Source organism: Somniosus microcephalus, chromosome 12, assembly GCF_052327205.1.
Source record: "Somniosus microcephalus isolate GS21.2 chromosome 12, FLI_Smic_1.0, whole genome shotgun sequence".
In the NCBI taxonomy this organism is placed as follows: domain Eukaryota; kingdom Metazoa; phylum Chordata; class Chondrichthyes; order Squaliformes; family Somniosidae; genus Somniosus; species Somniosus microcephalus.
In genome coordinates, this window is record NC_140998.1 from 1,016,824 (window position 1) to 1,038,653 (window position 21,830).

At 45.3% G+C, this 21,830-nt stretch overlaps 1 protein-coding gene across 1 annotated transcript in view; it reads left to right on the forward strand.

Moving 5' to 3' along the window:
• The window catches only part of pomt2 (protein-O-mannosyltransferase 2), a 242,484-nt gene that overhangs the window by 214,035 nt on the left and 6,619 nt on the right, over positions 1-21,830 (forward strand). Inside the window, exons 19-20 of the mRNA XM_086002508.1 lie at positions 10,818-10,958; positions 15,779-15,890. Coding sequence (XP_085858634.1) covers positions 10,818-10,958; positions 15,779-15,890 — 253 coding nt within the window. The remainder of the gene's footprint in view (positions 1-10,817; positions 10,959-15,778; positions 15,891-21,830) is intronic.

The following is a 21,830-nucleotide window of genomic DNA, read 5'->3' on the forward strand; positions in this document are numbered from 1 at the left end:
TCTATAATGTTTGGAGAATTATCTAAATCAATGTACTATTTTCTACCGAGATGTGGGTGTTCGTTCCTTTCAGTTCACAAAGTCTAATTGATAAATAAGCCCAGGATGCATTCATTCAGTGTTTAATTGAGGTACAGTAGCATAGTGGTTATGTTACTGGACGAGTAATCCAGAGGCCTGGACTAATGATCCAGAGACGTGAGTTCAAATCCCACCACGGCAATTAATTAAATAAATCTGGAATAAAAAGCTAGTATCAGTAATGGTGACCATGAAACTACTGGATTGTCGTAAAAACCCACCTGGTTCACTAATGGCCTGTAGGGATGAAAATCTTCCCTCCTTACCCGGTCTGGCCTGTATGAGAGTCCAGACCCACAGCAATGTGGTTGACTCTTAACTGCCCTCGGAAGTGGCCGATAAACCACTCAGTTGACTGCCGCAGGCCCAGTCTGGCAGTTAATTCCTTCATGTGGTGAGGGAAAAACCTACTTGACCTCGTCCTCACCAATCTACCTGTTGCAGATGCATCTGTCCATGACAGTCTTGGTAGCAGTGACCACCGCAGAGTCATTGTGGTGACAAAGTCCCGTCGTCACCCTCCATTGTGTTGTGTGGCACCAGCACCGTGCTAAATGGGATAGATTCAGAACAGATCTAGCAGCTCAAAACTGGGCATCCGTGAGACGCTGTGGGCCATCAGCAGCAGAATTGTACTTCACAACAATCTGTAACCTCATGGCCCGTCATATCCTTCACTCTACAATTATCATCAAGCCAGGGGACCAACCCTGGTTCAATGGGGAGTGTAGAAGAGCATTCCAGGAGCAGCACCCGGCGTACCTAAAAATGAGGTGCTAACCTGGGGAAGCTGCAACACAGGATTACATCCATGCTAAAAAGCAGAAGCAGCATGCTATAGACAGGGCTAAGCGATCCCACAATCAATGGATCAGTTCAAAGCTCTGCAGTCCTGCCACATCCAGTCGTGAATGGTGGTGGACAATTAAACAACTAACTGGAGGAGGAGGCTCCATTAAAATCCCCATCCTCAATGATGGCAGAACCCAGCACATGAGTGCAAAAGATAAGGCTGAGGCGTTTGCATGCATCTTCAGCCAGAAGTGCTGAGGGAATGATCCACATCGGCCTCCTTCTGTTGTCCCCACCATCACAGAAGCCAGTCTTCAGACAATTCGATTTACTCCACATGATATAAGAACGTAAGAAATAGGAGCAGGAGGAGGCCATTTGGCTCCTCAAGCCTGCCCCGCAATATGATGAGATCATGGCTGATCTGATCTTGGCCTCAACTCCACTTTTCTGCCTGTTCCCCATAACCCTCGACTCCCCTATAGTTCAAAAATCTGTCTATCTCAGCCTTGAATATATTCAATGACCCAGTCTCCACAGCTCTCTGGGGTAGAGAATTCCAAAGATTCACAACCCTCAGAGAGAAGAAATTCCTCCTCATCTCCTCTCCGTTTTAAAAGGGCGACCCCGTATTCTGATACTCTGCCCCCTAGTTCTAGATTCCCCCACAAGGGGAAACATCCTCTCCGAATCTACCCTGTCGAGCCCCATCAGAATCTTTTATGTTTCAATAAGATCACCTCTCATTCTTTTAAACTCCAATGAGTATCGGCTCAACCTTTCCTCATAAGACAACCCCTTCATCCCAGGAATCAACCTAGTGAACCTTCTCTGAACTGCCTCCAATGCAAGTATAACCCTCCTTAAATAAGGAGACTAAAACTGTACGCAGTACTCCAGGTGTGGTCTCACCAACGCCCTGTACAGTTGTAACAAGACTTCCCTACTTTTATACTCCATCCCCCTGAAATAAAGGCCAACATTCCATTTGCCTTCCTAATTACTTGCTGTACCTGCATGTTAGCTTTTTGTGTTTCATGTACAAGAACCCCCAGATCCCTCTGTACCGCAGCATTCTGTAGTCTCCATTTAAGTAATATTTTGCTTTTCTATTTTTCCTACCAAAGTGGATAACCTCACATTTTCCCACATTATACTCCATCTGCCAAATTCTTGTCCACTCACTTAGCCTATCGATATCCCTTTGCAGACTCTGTGTCCTCCTCACAACTTGCTTTCCTACCTATCTTTGTATCGTCAGCAAATTTGGCTACAGCACACCCGGTCCCTTCATCCAAGTCACTAATATAGATTGTAAATAGTTGAGGCCCCAGCACTGATCACACTGGCACCCCACCAGTTATAGTTTGCCAACCTGAAAATGACCCATTTATCCCGACTCTCTTCTATTAGCCAATCCTCTATCCATGCTAATATATTACCCCCAACACCATGAGCTGTTTTATGTGACACATTATCGAATGACTTTTGGAAACCCAAATACACTACATCTACTGGTTCCCCTTTATCCACCCTGCTCGTTACATCCTCAAAGAACTCTAATAAATTTGTCAAACACATTTTCCCTTTCATACAATCAAACAGTGTCAACATGGTTTTATTATGATTTTTTAAATGTCCTGCTTCCTTAATAATGGATTCCAACATTTTCCCAATGACAGATGTTAGGCTAACTGGCCTATAGCTTCCTGCTTTCTGTCTCCCTCCTTTCTTGAACAGGGGCGTTACATTTGTGGTTTTCCAATCGCTGGGACCTTTCTAGAGTCTAGGGAATTTTGGAAGATTACAACCAATGCATCCACTATCTCTGCAGCCACTTCTTTTAAGACCATAGAATGCAGGCCATCAGGTCCAGGGGACTTGTCAGCCTTTAGTCCCATTAGTTTGTCTAGTACTTTTTCTCTCGTGATAGTGATTGTTTTAAGTTCCTCCCTCCCTTTTGCCCCTTGATTTTCCACTATTATTGGGATGCTTTTAGTGTCTTCTACCGTGAAGACAGATACAAAATATTTGTTCAAAGTCTCTGCCATTTCCTTGTTTCCCATTATTAATTCCCCAGTCTCATCCTCTAAGGGACCAACATTTACTTTAGCTACTCTCTTCCTTTTTATATACTTGTAGAAGCTCTTACTGTCTGTTTTTATATTTCTTGCTAGTTTACTCTCGTAATCTATTTTCTCCCTCTTCATTTTTTTTTTAAGTCATCCTTTGCAAGTTTCTAAACATTTTCCCAATCTTCTGGTCTACCGCTAATCTTCGCAACATTGTATACCTTTTCTTTCAATTTGATACCATCCTTAACTTCCTTAGTTAGCCACGGATGGTTCATCCTTCTCATAGAGTCTTTCTCACTGGAATATATCTTTGTTGAGAGTTATGAAATATCTCCTTAAAAGTCTGCCACTGCTTACCGTCTTACCTTTTAATCTATTTTCCCAGTCCACTTTAGCCAACTCTGTCTTCATACCCTTGTAATTGTCTTTATTTAAGTTTAAGACACTAGTTTCAGACCTAGGTTTCTCACCCTCAAACTGAATGTGAAATTCTATCATGTTATGATCACTCTTCCCTAGAAAATCCTTTACTATGAGATAATTAATTCACCCTGTCTCATTACACATTACCAGATCTGAAATAGCCTGTTCCCTGGTTGGTTCCACAACGTATTGTTCTAAGAAACTGTCCTGAATACACTCTTATGAACTCGTCTTCAAGGCTACCTTTGCTAATTTGATTTGTCTAATCTATATGAAGATTAAAATTGCCCACGATTATTGCAGTACCTTTCTTACAAGCCCCCATTATTTCTTGATTTATACTATGTCCCACAGTGTAGCTACTATTAGCCTATAAATAACTCCCACCAGTGACTTCTTTCCCTTATTATTTCTTATCTCCACCAAACTGATTCCACATCTTGATCTTCTGAGCCAAGATCAAGAAACGGCTGAGCGCACTGGATACAGCAAAGGCTATGGGCCCCAACAACATTCCGGCTGTCGTGCTGAAGACTTGTGCTCCAGAACTAGCCGCGCCTCTGGCGAAGCTGCTCCAGTACTGCTACAACACTGGCATCTACCCAACAATATGGAAAACCCCCCAGGTGTGTCCTGTCCACAAAAAACAAAACAGGAAATACCAATCCGGCAATTACTTCCCCCCCCCCCCCCCCCCCCCAAAACCTATCAGTCTACCCTCAATCATCAGCAAAGTGATAGAAGGTGTCATCGACAGTGCTAACAATCAGCAGTTACTCACCAATAACATGTCCACTGATGCTCAGTTTGGGTTCCGCCAGGACCACTCGGCTCCAGATCTCATTACAGCCTTGGTCCAAACATGGACAAAAGAGCTGAATTCCAGAGGTGAGGTGAGAGTGACTGCCCTTGACATCAAGGCAGCATTTGACCAAGTGTGGTATCAAGGAGCCCTAGTAAAATTGAAGTCAATGGGAATCGGGGGAGGGGGGATGGGGGTACTCTCCACTGGCTGGAATCATACCTAGCACAAAGGAAGATGGTTTGTGCTGGTTGGAGGTCAATTATCACAGCCCCAGGAGTTCCTCAGGGCAGTGTCCTAGGTCCAACCATCTTCAGCTGCTTCATCAATGACCTTCCCTCCATCATAGGGTCAGAAGTGGGGGTGTTCGCTTAAGAGTGCACAGTGTTCAGTTCTATTTGCAACTAGACCAGGATGACATTCAGGCTTGGGCTGTTGAGTGGCAAGTAACATTTGTGCCACACATGTGCCAGGCAATGACTATCTCCAACAAGCGAGAGCATAACCATCGCCCCTTGACATTCAAAGGCATTTCCATCGCCGAATCCCCCACCATCAACATCCTGGGGGTCACCATTGACCAGAAACTTATCTAGACCAGCCACTAAAGCAATTAGCATTTAACTTAAATACTGTGGCTACAAGAGCAGGTCAGAGGCTGGGTTTTCTGCGGCAAGTGTCTCACCTCCTGACTCCCCAAAGCCTTTCCACCATCTACAAGGTACAAGTCAGGAGTGTGATGGAATACTTTCCTCTTGCCTGGATGAGTGCAGCTCCGACAACACTCAGGAAGCTCGACACCATCCAGGACAAAGCAGCCCACTTGATCGGCACCCCATCCACCACCTTAAGCATTCACTCCCTGCACTTAATCTTGAGCGCTAATCTCTTTAAAAATAAAATCTAGTCTTGTGTGCTTGCAATTAGAATTTAACTTAAATTTACTGTTTTTAAGTTTTAAGTTTCTTCCAGGCTTCGGCAGGACAAAGCAAGCTCTCTGCTGGAGAGTGGGTGGGGCTAGTTGGTTAGTTAACTGGTCTAACCTGGATCTGCAACTGCCAGAGAGCTGACTCATAAATCTCAGTAGTATAAATAAGGAAGGTTAGAGTGCAGCTTGGAACAGAGTGTAAACCTGCGAGTTTGGAGGGATGGGGAGGGAGGTGCTCCTTTCTTCTTTTGCTATCTTTGTCAGCCTCCAGGAGGGCAGGAGTTAAAAATCTGCACAATAGGAGTCAGAGAACCAGCAGGCGTTCTGCTCTGAAACCCCCAACCGCATTCGGAGAAAAATAAAAGGCGACATCACACGGAAAAGGCAGAGGCAGCAGACCTGACAACAAAAACAAGGAGTGACGTCGCAAGAAAGCAAGGAAGTGATTGGTTGGTCAGTTTTTCTCTGTTTTCTTGGGCATTGGTTTAAATTAAGAGCCAGGATTAAAAAGTAAATGTTCAAAACTTAAACACTTAATTACTTAAATGCATTAGAGATGGCAGGGCAGGCATTGTGTTACAGCTGCAACATGTGAGAGCTGGTGGACACCATTGAGGTCCACGGCGACCACATTTGCAGTAAGTGTTGGTTGCTCGAGGACCTTCGGCTCCGTGTTGATGAGCTGGAGTCCGAGCTTCAAACACTGCGACACATCAGGGAAGGGGAGAGTTACCTGGACGCTGTGTTCCAGGAGGCAGTCACACCCCTTAGATTAATTCATTCAAATTTGGTCCGTGGTCAGGGACAGGTGGGTGTGACTATGAGCGAGGCAGGTATGGGGACCCAGGCGGGAGTGGTGGAGGAGCCTCAGTCCTTGCTCTTGTCCAACAGTTACGAGGTTCTTACTCTCTGTGTGGACGAGAGCAGGGACTGCAGGGAGAATGAGCAAACTGACCACAGCATCGTGGTACAGGGAGTTATTCAAGTGGGGGGAAGTAAAAAGAAATGTGGTAGTGGTAGGGAACAGTGTAGTTAGGGGGATAGACACTGTTCTCTGCAGCCAAGTCCCGAAGGCTGTGTTGCCTGCCCAGTTCCAGGGTAAAGGACATCTCCTCTGGGCTGGAGAGGAACTTAGAGTGGGGGAGGGGAAAGATCCAGTTGTTGTGGTCCATGTAGGTACCAACGACATAGGTAGGGCAAAGAAAGAGGTTCTGCTGAGGGAGTATGAGCAGCTAGGGGCTAAATTACAAAGCAGAACCACAAAGGTAATAATCTCTGGATTACTACTGGAGCCACGTGCAAATTGGCATAGGGTCAATAAGATCAGAGACATGAACGAGTGGCTCAAGGATTGGTGTGGGAGAAATGGGTTTCGATTCTTGGGGCACTGGCACCAGTACTGGGATAAGAGGGAGCTGTTCTGTCGGGACGGGCATCATTTAAACCAGGCTGGGACCAGTGTCCTGGCGAATCGAATAACTAGGGCTGTAGAAACATAGAAAAATAAGAGCAGGAGTCGGCCATTCGAGCCTGCTCCGCCATTCAATATCATCATGGCTGATCCTCTATCTCAATACCATATTCCCGCTCTCTCCCCATAGGGCTTTAAACTAAATAGTGGGGGGGAGGGATACGCTGAGTGGAAATGTAAAAAGTCAAAGATAAATGAGAAGGCAAAAGTGCAGGGTAGTGATGGGGGTAATGATAACCAGAGTGTGACAGGAAGGGACAGAGCGTATACACAAGAGTGCATCAGAAAGAGGGGTCAGAGTAGGGGAAAATGGTAAAAAGACAAAATTAAAAGCTCTATATCTGAACGCACGCAGCATTCGTAACAAGATAGATAAGTTGACAGCACAAATAGAAATAAATGGGTATGATCTGATAGCCATTACAGAGACGTGGTTGCAAGGTGACCAAGGCTGGGAACTGAATATTCAGGGGTATTTGCCGTTTCGTAAGGATAGGCAGAAATGAAAAGGAGGTGGTGTAGCTCTGTTAATGAGGGATGAGATTAGTACAGTAGTGAGAAATGATACTGGCCTAGAAGATCAAGACGTAGGATCAGTTTGGGTGGAGATAAGAAATAATAAGGATAAAAAGTCACTGGTGGGAGTGATCTACAGGCCCCCAAACAGTAGTCACACTGTAGGACAGAGTATAAATCAAGAAATAATAGTCTTGTAAGAAAGTTACGACTGTAATCATGGGAGATTTTAATCTTCATATTGATTGGACAAAGCAAATTGGCAATGGTGGACCTGAAGAGTTCTTAGAGTGTATACGGGGATGGTTTCTTGGAACAATACGTTGTGGAACTAACCAGGGAGGACACTATTTTAGATCTGGTAATGTGTAACGAGGCTGGATTAATTAATGATCTCAAAGTGAAGGATCCTCTTGGGAAGAGTGATCATAGCATGAAGAATTTCAAATTCAGTTTGAGGGTGAGAAAGCTAGGTCTCAAACTAGTGTCCTGAACTTAAACAAAGGTCATTACAAAGGTATGAAGGCAGACTTGGTTAAAGTGGACTGGGAAAATATATTACAGGGTAAGGCTGTAGAAAAGCAGTGGCAAACATTTAAGGAGATATTTCATAACTCTCAGCAAAGATATATTCCAGAGAGAAAGAAAGACTCGATGAGAAGGATGAACCATCCGTGGCTAACTAAGGCACACAATGTTGTGAAAAATAGTGAAAGGCCAGAGGATTGGGAAATTTTTAAAAACCAGCAAAGGACGACTAAAGAAATGATAGAGAGAGAGAAGATGGCTTATGAGAGTAAGCTAGCAAGAAATATAAAAACAGTCAGTAAGAGCTTCTACAGGTATATAAAAAGGAAGAGAGTAGCTAAAGTACATGTTGGTCCCCTGGAGGATGAGTCTGGGGAATTAATAATGGGAAACAGAAATGGCGGAGACATTGAACAAATATTTTGTATCGGTCTTCACGGTAGAAGACACTAAAAGCATCCCAATAATGGATAATCAGGGGGCTATTGGGGGGGTGGGGGGGGGAACTTAAAACAATCACTATCACTAGAGAGAAAGTACTAGGCAAACTAATGGGACTAAAGGTGGACAAGTCCCCTGGACCCGATGGCCTGCATCCTAGAGTCTTAAAAGAGGTGGCTGCAGAGATAGTGGATGCATTGGTTGTAATCTACCAAAATTCCCTGGACTCTGGAGAGGTTCCAGGGGACTGGAAAACCGCAAATGTAACGCCCCTATTTAAGAAAGGAGGGAGACAGAAAGCAGGCAACTATAAACCAGTTAGCCAACATCTGTCATTGGAAAGATGCTGGAGTCCATCATTAAGGAAGTGGTAGCAGGACATTTAGAAAATCAGAATATAGTCAAGCAGAGTCAGCATGGTTTTATGAAAGGGAAATCATGTTTGACAAATTTGCTGGAATTCTTGAGGATGTAACGAGCAGAATGGATAAAGGGGAACCAGTGGATGTATTTAGATTTCCAGAAGGCATTCGATAAGGTGCCACATAAAAGGTTACTACACAAGATAAGAGCTCACGGGGTTGGGGGTAATATATTAGCATGGATAGAGGATTGGCTAACTAACAGAAAGCAGAGAGTCGGGATAAATGGGTCATTTTCAGGTTGGCAAACTGTAACTAGTGGGGTGCCGCAGGGATCGGTGCTGGGGCCTCAACTATTTACAATCTATATTAATGACTTGGATGAAGGGACTGAGTGTAATGTAGCCAAATTTGCTGATGGTACAAAGATAGGTGGGAAAGCAAATTGTGTGGAGGACGCAAAGAATCTCCAAAGGGATAGAGACAGGCTCAGTGAGTGGACAAAAATCTGGCAGATGGAGTTTAATATGGGAAAATGCGAGGTTATCCACTTTGGTAGGAAAAATAAAAAAGGAAATTATTATTTAAATAGGGAGAGATTACAAAATGCCGAGGTACAGAAGGATCTGGGGGTCCTTGTACATGAATCACAATGTTAGCATGTAGGTACAGCAAGTAATTAGGAAGGCAAATGGAATCTTGGCCTTTATTGCAAAGGGAATGGAGTATAAAAATAGGGAAGTCCTGTTACAACTGTACAGGGCGTTGGTGAGACCACACCTGGAGTACTGCGTACAGTTTTGGGCTCCTTATTTAAGGAGGGATATACTTGCATTGGAGGCAGTTCAGAGAAGGTTCACGAGGTCGATTCCGGAGATGAAGGGGTTGTCTTATGAAGAAAGGTTGAGCAGGTTGGGCCTATACTCATTGGAGTTTAGAAGAATGAGAGGGGATCTTATTGAAACACACAAAATTCTGAAGGGGCTTGACAGGGTAGATGCAGAGAGGATGTTTCCCCTCGTGGGTGAATCTAGAACTAGGAGGCATAGTTTCAGAATAAGGGGTCGCCCTTTTAAAATGGAAATGAGGAGGAATTTCTTCTCAGAGGGTCGTGAATCTTTGGGATTCTCTGCCCCAGAGAGCTGTGGAGGTTGGGTCATTGAATATATTAAGGTGGAGATAGACAGATTTTTGAATGGTAAGGGAGTCGAGGGTTATGGGGAGCGGGCAGGGAAGTGGAGTTGAGGCCAAGATCAGATCAGCCATGATCTTATTGAATGGTGGAGCAGGCTCGAGGGGCCAGATGACCGACCTCCTGCTCCTACGTTTTATGTTCTTATGTATGTATGCACCACCAGCGTACCGTGGCTGCAGTGTGTACCATCTACAAGCTGCACTACAGCAATTCGCCAAGGCTTCTTCGACAGCACCTTCCAAAGTCGCGGCCTCTGCCACCTAGAAGGACAAGGGCAGCAGGCTCATGGGAACACCAGCACCTCCAAGTTACACACCATCCTGACTTGGTAATATATCGCCATTCCTTCATCGTTGCTGGACCTGGAACTGCCTCCTTAACAGCACTGTGGGAGTACCTTCATCACACGGACTGCAGCGGTTCAAGAAGGCAGCTCACCACCAGCTCTCGAGGGCAATTAGGGATGGGCAATAAATGCTGGCCTTGCCAGCGATGCCCACGTCACAAAAAAAATTGTTATTCAAGCTAATATGATAGTCCTTTCAAAGAGCTGGCAGAGGCACGATGGGCTGAATGACCTCCTATGCTGCATGAATCTAACCCTTTCCCCAGTGCCCTGTGTTACTGACTGTATCTCTACTGATGTTAATCCAGCTCCCTCACACTGTCACTCAGTAACCCCTCTCCCCCGGCACCCTGTGTTACTGACTGTATCTCTACTGATGTTAATCCAGCTCCCTCACACTGTCACTCAGTAATCCCTCTCCTCCAGCGCCCTGTGTTACTGACTGTATCTCTACTGATGTTAATCCAGCTCCCTCACACTGTCACTCAGTAACCCCTCTCCCCCAATGCCCTGTGTTACTGACGTTAATCCAGCTCCCTCACAGTCACTCAGTAACCCCTCTCCCCCAATGCCCTGTGTTACTGACGTTAATCCAGCTCCCTCACAGTCACTCAGTAACCCCTCTCCCCCAATGCCCTGTGTTACTGACGTTAATCCAGCTCCCTCACAGTCACTCAGTAACACCTCCACCCAGCACCCAAATTCTGATTAACGCTTTTGTGCAACACCTTGGGACGTTTTGCTACATTAAAGATGTGATATAAATGCAAGTTATTGGGGTGAGGACGAGTGATGTGTTTGTGCAATGCTTTAGAAGGGCAGAGTAGTGCATTAACAGTGATTTTCTTTTGATTCAGAGCGTGGTTACATTATTGTGAATGGTGCCAGGCAGGTGCTGCTGGGCTGGTCACTGCATTATTTCCCATTCTACCTGATGGGCCGAATCCTCTATTATCATCACTACTTCCCCGCAATGCTTTTCAGCAGCATGTTAACAGGTGTGTGACCAACTCTCTAACATTCTATTATTAATACTCATCTCATGGGGAGATTGCTCGTATTTCAAGAATTTTCTGAAACAGGAAATTAAAATGCACCATTTACATGTTAGAAATATTTCCCTAGATTTAAATATCTAGTATTATGGCACACAACAGTTTTATTTATACTCCCTGAATTCATGATGCCTTGTCCATCCAGCCCTGCTTCAATTTCCAGCTGTTCACATTTGCATAATGCCTGGATGGAGCAATGTCCTTCAGCCAGAATCCTGGTGGGAGATGAATCCCATTTTAGATCTTCGAATATCACCTTAGCTCATGATGCCACATGTTATTGGATTTGTGGGTGAGACCGATTGGATCATAGATAAAATCAAGCAGCCTCTGGTTCACTTCAGTAATTTTTCTAGGACATGAGTTGAGTGTCTGGGTATTCCCCACAGGTACAGCTAAAGGGGTTACTCCCAAATTGCGTCCCACTCTTCCTTACAACCAGGTTCTAGCTGTTAGAATTATACCAACCCAGACAACATAAGTACAGCCAATCCCATTCAATTGTGGTACTCGAGTGAGCAGCAGTGAGGAGGCCTGAAAGGAATTTGTCCTCCACTGAGGAAGGATAGTGTCTGGGGAGGCCATGCTCATGGGTTGGGTGACACAAGCCCATCTGGTGCTGTGAATGTCTGTTTTGGATGGTTTGGACATTAAAGGACTGCCTCTGTGCAAAAGGCGTACAAGTGCCAATTTTGTAATCAATAATGTTGGGTGTGTTTGAAGTTGGCTTTTAAGTCTTTGTGTAAAATGCATACAGCAGGTACTGATGTTGGGTCACAGCAGCAGGAGTTAGTGTGCTGTCTCACTGGAACACTGGTGAAAAGGTCCGGGTGAAACTGCACAAGAGAACAATGGAACTCCAGGCACCATGGGAATATCGAGGACAGGAAGAAACTATTGGCCCCAGAGTTAAAACAGCAAACTGTTCACTACCTTAATTGATGTTTCTTGCATAATTCCTGTCCAACCCCCCATTAGCATTATTTTTGTCATCAAGCTATGACCTGCCTCCTTGTACCATTCATTTCAAACATTCACCAACTTGTGTGTGAAATAGTTCTGTATAGAACCTTAGTTAGACCACACTTATAGTACTGTGAACAGTTCTGGTCTCCATGTTATTAAAAAAAAGATATTGAGGCACTGGAGAAGGTGCAAAAAATATTTACTAGAATGATACCAGAACAGAGGTTCTACCCATCAGGACAGATTGAACAGGCCGGGGCTCTTTTCTCTAGAAAAGAGAAGGCTGAGGGGTGACCCGATAGAGGCCTTTAAGATTATGAAGGGGTTCGATAGGGTAGATGGAGAGAATATATTTCCACTTGTGGACGAGACCAGAACTAGGGGTCATAAATATAAGATAGTCACTAATCAATCCAATAGGGAATTCAGGAAAAATGTCTTTACCCAGAGAGTGGTTAGAATCTGGAACTCGCTACCACAGGGAGTGGTTGAGGTGAATAACACAGATGCATTTAAGGGGAAGCTAGATAAACACACGAGGGAGAAAGGAATCGAAGGATATGCTGGTAGGGTTAGATGAAGAGGGGTGGGAGGAGGCTCATGTGGAGCATAAATGGCAGCATTGACCTGTTGGGCCGAATGGCTTGTTTCTGTGCTGTAGACTCAATGTAATAAAGTAGCCATTTAAAACCTCTGCCTGGTCCTGGGAGTCAGATCGACCTGGAGGAATTTACAAAGTCCCGATACAAACCTTCTCCATAGGTAGAAGATTAAAGCTCCCCATCATGTGACTGTGGAGCTCCTAATCAGACCCTGGAGCACATCACTGAGCACTGCCCTCAGAGGAAATTCACAGGCAGCCGACAAGATATCCACGCTGTTACACTGGAAGCTTTGGCCTGGCTATCCAACTTGGATATTGACATTTGATTTGATTTGCTACTGCCATACGATAGAAGAAGACGGACCTTAATGGCCCTCTGATTCCCAACATTTTGCATAAGGAAACAATCATTTATTAATACAAAAGCAAAATACTGCGGATGCTGGAAATCTGAAATAAAAACAGAAAATGCTGGAAATACTCAGCAAGGTCAGGCAGCATCTGGGGAGAGAAAAACAGAGTTAACGTTTCAGGTCGATGACTTTTCATCAGAGATCTGCAAATTTTGATATTGTACCCCCTGGTGGGGCCGATTTGGGACCGAAATGGGGATCTATTGGTGGAGGCAGAAGGCATGGCTGAGGAAGCTAGTGATAGACTTCAAGAGGACTTAGACAGGCTGGTGGATGAGTGGACACATGGCAGATGAAATTAAATGCAGAAAAGTGTGAGATAAATTTTTGTAGGAAGAATGAGGAGAGGCGATACAAGCTAAATGGTACAATATTAAAGTGGGTGCAGGAACAGACACACCAGGGGGGTGTTTGTACATAAATTGTTGAAGGTGGCAGGACAGGTTAATAAAGCATATGGGTTTCTGGACTTTATAAATAGAGGCAGAGAGTACAAAAACAGGAAGTTATGCTAAACATATTTAAAACACTGGTTCGGCCCCAGCTGGAGTGTTGTGTCCAATTCTGGGCACCGCACTTTAGGAAGGGCGTGAAGTCTTTGGAGAGGGTGCAGAGGAGATTTACTAGAATGGTTCCAGGGATGAAGGATTACAGTTACATGGATAGACTGGAGAAGATGGGCTTGTTCTCCTTGGAGCAGAGAAGGCTAAGAGGAGATTTGATAGAAGTGTTTAAAATCGTGAAGGTTTAGAGTAAATAAGAGAAACTGTTTCCAGTGGCTGAAGGGTCGATAACCAGAGGGCACCGATTGAAGGCGATTGGTGAAAGAGCCAGAGGCGACGTGAGGGGAAACTTTTTTATGCATCAAGTGGGTAGGATTTGGAATGCGCTGCCTGATAGGTGGTGGATACAAATTCAATAGTAGCCTTCAAAAGGGAATTGGATAAATAATTGAAGGAGAAAAAATTGCATGGATATGAGGAAAGAGTGGGGGAGTGGGATGAACTGGAAAGAGCCGGCACAAACTCGATGGGCCAAATGGCGTCCTTCTGTGCTGTACTATTCTACGATTCTAGGGCTGGAAAGAGGCTCGTGTGGAGCATAAACACTGGCATGGACTTGTTGGGCTGAATGGCCTGTTTCTGTGCTGTAAGTACTATGTAATGCTATGTGATATACAATAGGAGTAGCCAAGATCCCAGCTAGTCAATTCCCACCACTCTGACACAAATCCACACATGGCTGCCCTCCACCATCTTTGCTTCAATAACTGTCTACCGATCGCGTGCTTTGCTATTTAATGGATCACCATCGTGTGGGTTTGTACCAAAATGCTTGCCAACGGCTTGATGAACAATGTGCAGAGTTCCCTTTATCCACAAGTTCTGATACCTCCTCAAAGAATTCCAACTGCTTTGTTGGGCATGATCTTCACTCTCTCTATCTCTCTCTCTCTTCTCCGCCCCCCCCCCCCCCCCCCCCCCCAATAAAGCCAAGCTGACTTGTCCTGATAACTTCCTACTTCTTTCAGTGTTTGATTCCCTTCAGGATAACCTACATTTTACCTACCACTGCTCTGTATTTTCCAGGATAGACCTTTTGCCTTAATTTAAAGAAAATAATTAGATTTTCTTCTCACCAATCCTTTGATACAGCTCCTGAATCCAATGACTTCCGAAAGGTCCATGCCAGAACATGACCAATTTAGTTGACCATTTCCTTTAGTTGTGTGTAGTCCACCCAGCTCTGGGGCACTATTCTCTCTGAGTCCTCTATATTTCCATAACTTCCTCATCAGTAGATACTTTTATTCTTTATATTTCCTTCTCATTAACCCTGACTTGCAGAGAGGCACTAATACAAAGAGTTATAGAATCATTACAGCACAGAAAAAGGCCATTCGGCCCATCGAGCCCATGCAGGATATCCACCACTACCTGATTGCCCAATTGCTCTCCCCCATCTGTGACTTTCAGTCGACTAACTACTGATTTACCTACTCCGTTTAGATTTAGAGACGCCTTTTTATACTGCACTTTGTCTACTTTAGCTTGTCCAACTAATTTAGTTTCAGTCTTTACTCCATCCTGTCCTGACTGTCTACCACTGAACGTGCAGGTCTGTATTTGTTCGATGCCCTTTTTCCCTTATTCCTTCCGTTATCATGTTTTTTCCCACATAAATTTCCTCTTATTTCTTGCCCAGTAGAAAAAATTGACTTGGTAATCCCTAAGTTGTGCATTTAAAAGAATACAACTCCTCCCAGCTTTGTGTCTTGATTCTTATCTTCTAGCCTATTCAAGGCAGCACGGTGGCATAGTGGTTAGCACTGTTGCCTCACAGCGCCAGGGACCTGGGTTCGAATCCGGCCTCGGGCGACTGTCTGTGTGGAGTTTGCACATTCTCCCCGTGTTTGCGTGGGTTTCCTCCGGGTGCTCCGGTTTCCTCCCACAGTCCAAAGATGTGCGGGTTAGGTTGATTGGCTATGATAAATTGACCCTTAGTGTTAGGGGATTAAATACGTGGGGTTACGGGGATAGGGTGGGATATGTGTTGGTGTAGGGGTTACGGGGATCAGGTGGGATATGTGTCGGTGCAGGCTCGATGGGCCGAAATGGCCTCTATCTGCACTGTGGGGTTTCTGTGATTCTGTGAGTAACTGCATCATTCCCCTAAAGTCCAACTTCCTAAAATTCATTCAGATGCCAAATTCAGTTATTTATTTTTTTTAATGCATGATTTTCCACCCAATGGTAATTTTTTTTTTGTCCAATCTTTAGCAATCACTTGGCATGTCCTGCTTCAAAGTTCTGACCTCCTCTTAAGCCGTCAAGCTGCCCAGAGAGTTTACACTGGTGGAATGATGTCCTTGGTCCTTGTCTGTGTGTACAGGTGAGCGAGAATCTCCAAAACAGAAGTGTGACTGATTGCCTTGAGTTCCGCTACTTCTTTAGAAGCAATTCCTTTTGTACAGCCATCTCAATTGTTTCAGCTTCTCGAGTGTAGCGGCAGTCTTACTGCCGGCATCACTTGAAATAATTGATGACATATTTATTTACTATCTCTGCCATACCTTCATCTTCCTCAGTTAGACTCCCCCTTCATCCCGGCATGTCCTACCCTCTCTTTAACTCTTTGTTTACTTTGTCTATGTTGAGAAAAACCCTCACTATTTCCTCTTATATTATCTGCTAGTCTTTTTTTCCTATTCCCTTTTAGCCCTACTAATCTCCCTTTTCACCTTCCCACTACACTTTCTATATTCCTCATTATTTTCTAGTATTATTAGCCCTAACTTTCATCTGCCTTTCAAGTTTCAATTTAGTTTTAGGCTCTCTATTTATCCATAGAACTCTATTCTTTGATGCATTCCCATGTTGCCTCTCACTCTATCTCATCTGTACTGCACACTGAGAATTGTACCATTTCCCTTCCTATATTTTAACTTTATCCATAAGGATTCTGTCTTAACACAACCCCCTAGGACATCCTTACACTCAAATCAATTCAAATCAAATCAACTTTTATTGTCATTGTTAGTGCACAAGTGCAGTACAACGAAATGTAGGCTTGCGGCTCCCGAGAGTGTACATTTAGATTAAGACAATTAAACATTCAACATACATTTGGCTTGTAATACATTAACATAAACATAACCATAATAAAGTGCATTGGCAGATGTGCAGGCTTTAGAGTTTATTTGTGGAGTTCAGTAGGATGACAGCCCTGGGAAAGAAGCTGTTCCTAAATCTGGTCGTACGGGTGCGAATGCATCTGTAGCGTCTCCCAGATGGCAGGAGGGCGAACAGACTGTGGCTGGGGTGGGTAGGGTCTTTGATGATGGACCGTGACCTCCGTAAACAGCGTTTCTGGTATATGTGCTCTATGATCGGTAATGCGTTGGGCAGTTTTGACAACCCGCTGCAGGGCTTTCCGGTCATAGTAGCTACAGCTGCCATACCATACTGTGATACAGTTTGTCAGGATGCTCTCTATTGTGCAGCGGTAAAAGTTAGAGAGGATCAGGGGTGACAGGTTACATCCCTTCAGCCTCCTTAGGAAATATAGGCGCTGCTGGGCCTTCTTCACCAGAGAGGAGGTATTGAGGGACCAGGAGAGGTCTTCCGTGATGTAGACTCCGAGGAACTTAAAGCTGTCCACCCTTTCCACCACAGCCCCATTGATGTGGATGGGGGTGTGACTTCCGCCTTTAGACTTCCTGAAGTCCACAATGATTTCTTTGGTTTTCTTGATGTTGAGGGCCAGGTTGTTATCGGCGCACCACTTCACGAGATGCTGGACCTCCTCCCTGTAGGCTGACTCATCGTTGTTGGTGATCTGGCCTACTACCGTGGTATCATCCGCAAACTTGATGATGGTGTTGGAACCATGAACAGCCACACAGTCGTGGGTGAAGAGGGAGTAGAGGAGGGGGCTCAGCACACATCCTTGTGGGGCCCCCGTGTTCAGGGTCAGGGGGGGGAGTTGTGGTTACCTAATTTGACAGACTGGGGTCTGTTTGTTAGGAAGTCCAGGGTCCAGTTGCAGAGGGAAGTGTTCAGGCCAAGAGTTTGGAGTTTGGTGGCCAGCTTGTTGGGGACGATAGTGTTGAATGCTGAGCTGTAGTCTATAAACAACATTCTGATGTAGGTCTCCTTACCATCTAAGTGATTCAGTGCCGAGTGTAGAGCAGTTGTGATTGCATCCTCCGTTGATCTGTTTGCACGATAGGCAAACTGGTGTTGGTCAAGAGAGGCGGGAACACTGGCTTTGATGTGAGCCAGGACCAGTCTCTCGAAACACTTCATTATGATGGGTGTGAGTGCGACAGGTCGATAGTCGTTCAGACACGTCACAGCCGTTTGTTTTGGCACAGGAATAATGGTAGCGGTCTTGAAGCATGTAGGGACTACTGCCTGGGCAATGACAGATTGAAGATGGCGGTGAAGACATCAGCCAGCTGATCAGCACATTCCTTGAGTACCCGTCCAGGGATGCTATCCGGTCCAGCAGCCTTTCGTGTGTTCACTCCGCGTAGAACACCCCTTACGTCGGAGGTCGACAAAGTGAGCACCTGGTCTTCCGGGGGTGGCAAGGCTTTGGTAGCCGGCTCCCTGTTGTCCCTGTCGAAGCGTGCGTAGAAGTTGTTAAGCTCCTCCGGAAGGGAGGCATCGCTAACCGGGGGGCTGGTGTTTTTGCCCTTGTAGTCAGTGATGGACTGGATGCCTTGCCACATGCGCCGGGGGTCCGAGTTGTTGTGGAAATGATCCTCTATCCGCAGTGTCTGTTTCCTTTTGGCAGTCCTGATACCCTTTTTTAGGTTGGTCCTAGCTGCACTGTAAGCCGCCGCGTCGCCAGATTTAAATGCTGCGTCACGTGCTTTCAGCAGTGAGCAGACCTCTCCGTACACTCTGGAGCTGTGATAGATTCCTTCACTAATGCAGACACCACAACCCTTTGTCTCTCCTGAAAATGTTATAACCAGGAATATTAAATTTCTAGTCCTGTGCAAACCCAAACCTTGTTTCCATTATAACTCCTAGTGTGGCTCAGTGGGTAGCACCCTCGCCTCTTAGTCAGAAGGTTGTGGGTTCAAGTCCCCACTCCAGAGACTTGAACACAAAATCCAGGCTGACAATTCAGTGCAGTGCTAAAAGAGTGCTGCACTGCCTGAGGTGCCGTCTTTCAGATGAGACGTTAAACCAAGGCCCCGTTTCCCCCCTCAGTTGGTGTAAAAAATCCCATGGCATTATTCAAATAAGAGCTGGGGAGTTCTCCCCGGTGTCCTGGCCAATATTTATCCCTGAACCTACATCACTAAAACAGATGATCGGGTCATTATCACATTGCTGTTTGTGGGAGCTTGCTGTGCGCAAATTGCCTGCCGCGTTTCCCACATTTACAACAGTGACTACACTTCAAAAGTAGTTCATAAGAACATAAGAAATAGGAGCAGGAGTAGGCCAATCGGCCCCTCGAGCCTGCTCCGCCATTCAATAAGATCATGGCTGATCTGACCCTAACCGCCAATCCACTATCACAGAACCATCTCCTGAATCTAACAGAATTAGACACACGAAATAGGAGCAGGATCAGGCTACACGGCCCCTGGGCCCGCTCCGCTACCCACAGGGCCATGACCGATCCGAACCTAGACTCATGTCCAAGTTCCTGCCCGCTCCCCGTAACCCTTAATTCCCTTCTAGGAAACTGTCTATTTCTGTTTTAAATTTATGTAATGATGTAGCTTCTACAGCTTTTTGGGGCAGCATATTCCATGGAACACCACCCTCTGAGTGAAGTAGTTCCTCCTCATCCCAGTTTTGAAAGAGCAGCCCCTTATTCGAAGACTATGCCCCCTAGTTCTAGTTTCACCCATCATCGGGAACATCCTCCCCACATCCACCCGATCCGACCCCTTCACAATCTTATATGTTTCAATAAGATCGCCTCTCATTCTTCTGAACTCCAATGAGTAGAGTCCCAATCTACTCAACCTCTCCTCATATGTCCATCCCCTCATCCCCGGGATTAACCGAGTGCACCTTCTTTGTACTGACTCGAGAGCAAGTATGTCCTTTCTTAAGTATGGACACCAAAACTGTACGCAGTATTCCAGGTGCGGTCTCACCAATACCTTGTACAACTGAAGCAATACCTCCCTATTTTTATATTCTATCCCCCTAGCAATGAAAGCCAACATTCCATTGGCCTTCTTAATCACTTGCTGCACCTGCATACTAACCTTTTGAGTTTCGTGCACCAGGACCCCCAGATCCCTTTGTACTTCAGTACTTTCCAATTTCTTGCCATTAAGATAATAACTTGCTCTACGATTTAACACTTTCCAGTATTGTATTCCATCTGCCAAATCTCTGCCCACTTACTTAGCCTGTCGATGTCCCCTTGCAGGTTTTTTATGTCCTCCTCACTCACTACTTTCCCTCCCATCTTAGTATCATCTGCAAACTTTGATATGTTACACTCGGTCCCCTCCTCCAAATCGTTAATATAGATTGTAAAGAGTTGGGGACCCAGCACTGACCCCTGCGGAACACCACTAGTTACTGATTGCCAGTCTGAGAATGAACCATTTATCCCAACTCTCTGCCTTCTGTTAGATAGCCAATCCTCTGTCCATGCCAGAATATTACCCCCAATCCCGTGATTTTTTATCTTAAGCAATAATCTTTTGTGTGGCACCTTGTCAAATGCCTTTTGGAAGTCTAAATACACTACGTCCACTGGTTCCCCTTTATCCACCCTGTATGTAAAAAGGGGGGTAGAGAGAAAGCAGGGAATTATAGACCAGTAAGCCTTACATCGGTTGTGGGCAGAATGCTAGAGTCCATTATTAAGGATAAAATAGCGGAGCACTTGACAAATGGGGAAAGGATTGGACAGAGTCAACATGGATTTACAAAGGGTAAATCGTGTTTGACTAATCTGCTGGAATTTTTTGAGGAAGTAACTGGTAAAATAGATGGGGGAGAGCCAGTGGATGTGGTGTACCTTGACTTCCAGAAAGCCTTCGATAAGGTTCCACACAAAAGATTATCATGCAAAATTAAGGCTCATGGGATTGGGGGCAAAGTATTAACGTGGATAGAGAACTGGCTGGCGGATAGAAAACAGAGAGTTGGAATAAACGGCTCGTTTTCGGAGTGGCAGGCAGTGACCAGCGGGGTGCCGCAAGGATCTGTCCTGGGACCCCAGCTGTTCACAATATATATAAATGATCTGGATCAGGGAATTGGATGCAATATTTCCAAATTCGCTGACGACACTAAACTAGGAGGAGGGGTGGGCTCTGATGAGGATGTCAGGAGGCTACAGTGCGATTTGGACAGGTTGGGGGAATGGGCGGATACGTGGCAGATGCACTATAATGTGGATAAATGCGAGGTTATCCACTTTGGGGGTAAAAACAGGAGGGTGGATTATTATCTAAATGGCAATAGATTGGGAGATGGGGAAGTGCAGAGGGACCTGGGTGTTCTTGTGCACCAGTCACTGAAGGAGAGCATGCAGGTGCAACAGGCGATCAAGAAGGCAAATGGTATGTTGGCCTTCATATCAAGGGGGTTCGAGTATAGGAATAGGGATACCTTACTACAGCTGTACAAGGTGCTGGTGAGACCGCATCTGGAGTATTGTGTACAGTTTTGGTCGCCCCATCTGCGGAAGGATGTTCTTGCCATGGAAAGAGTGCAACGGCGATTCACCAGGCTGATACCTGGAATGGCGGGAATGACCTACGAAGAGAGATTAAATAGTTTGGGCTTGTACTCACTGGAGTTTAGAAGATTGAGAGGGGATCTCATCGAAACATATAAAATTATGGCAGGCCTGGACAGGCTGAATTCAGAGAGAATGTTTCCAATGGCCGGGGAGCACAGAACCAGGGGCCACAGTCTAAAAATAGCGGGCAAATCATTTAAAACAGAGATGAGGAAGAATTTCTTCACTCAAAGAGTGGTGAGCCTGTGGAATTCCCTGCCACAGAGGGCTGTGAAGGCTAATTCAATAAATATTTTCAAGAGAGAATTGGATATATTTCTGAAGGCTAAGGGGATTAAGGGTTACGGAGAAAAGGCGGGGACGGGGTACTGAACTGGTAAGATCAGCTATGATCTCAGACGAAGATCAGCCATGATCTCATTGAATGGCGGAGCAGGCTCGAAGGGCCGAATGGCCTACTCCTGTTCCTATCTCTATGTATCTATGTATGTTACTTCCTCAAAGAACTCCAGCAAATTTGTCAAACATGACTTCCCCTTCATAAAACCATGCTGACTTTGGCCTATTAAATTATGATTATCCAAATGTCCT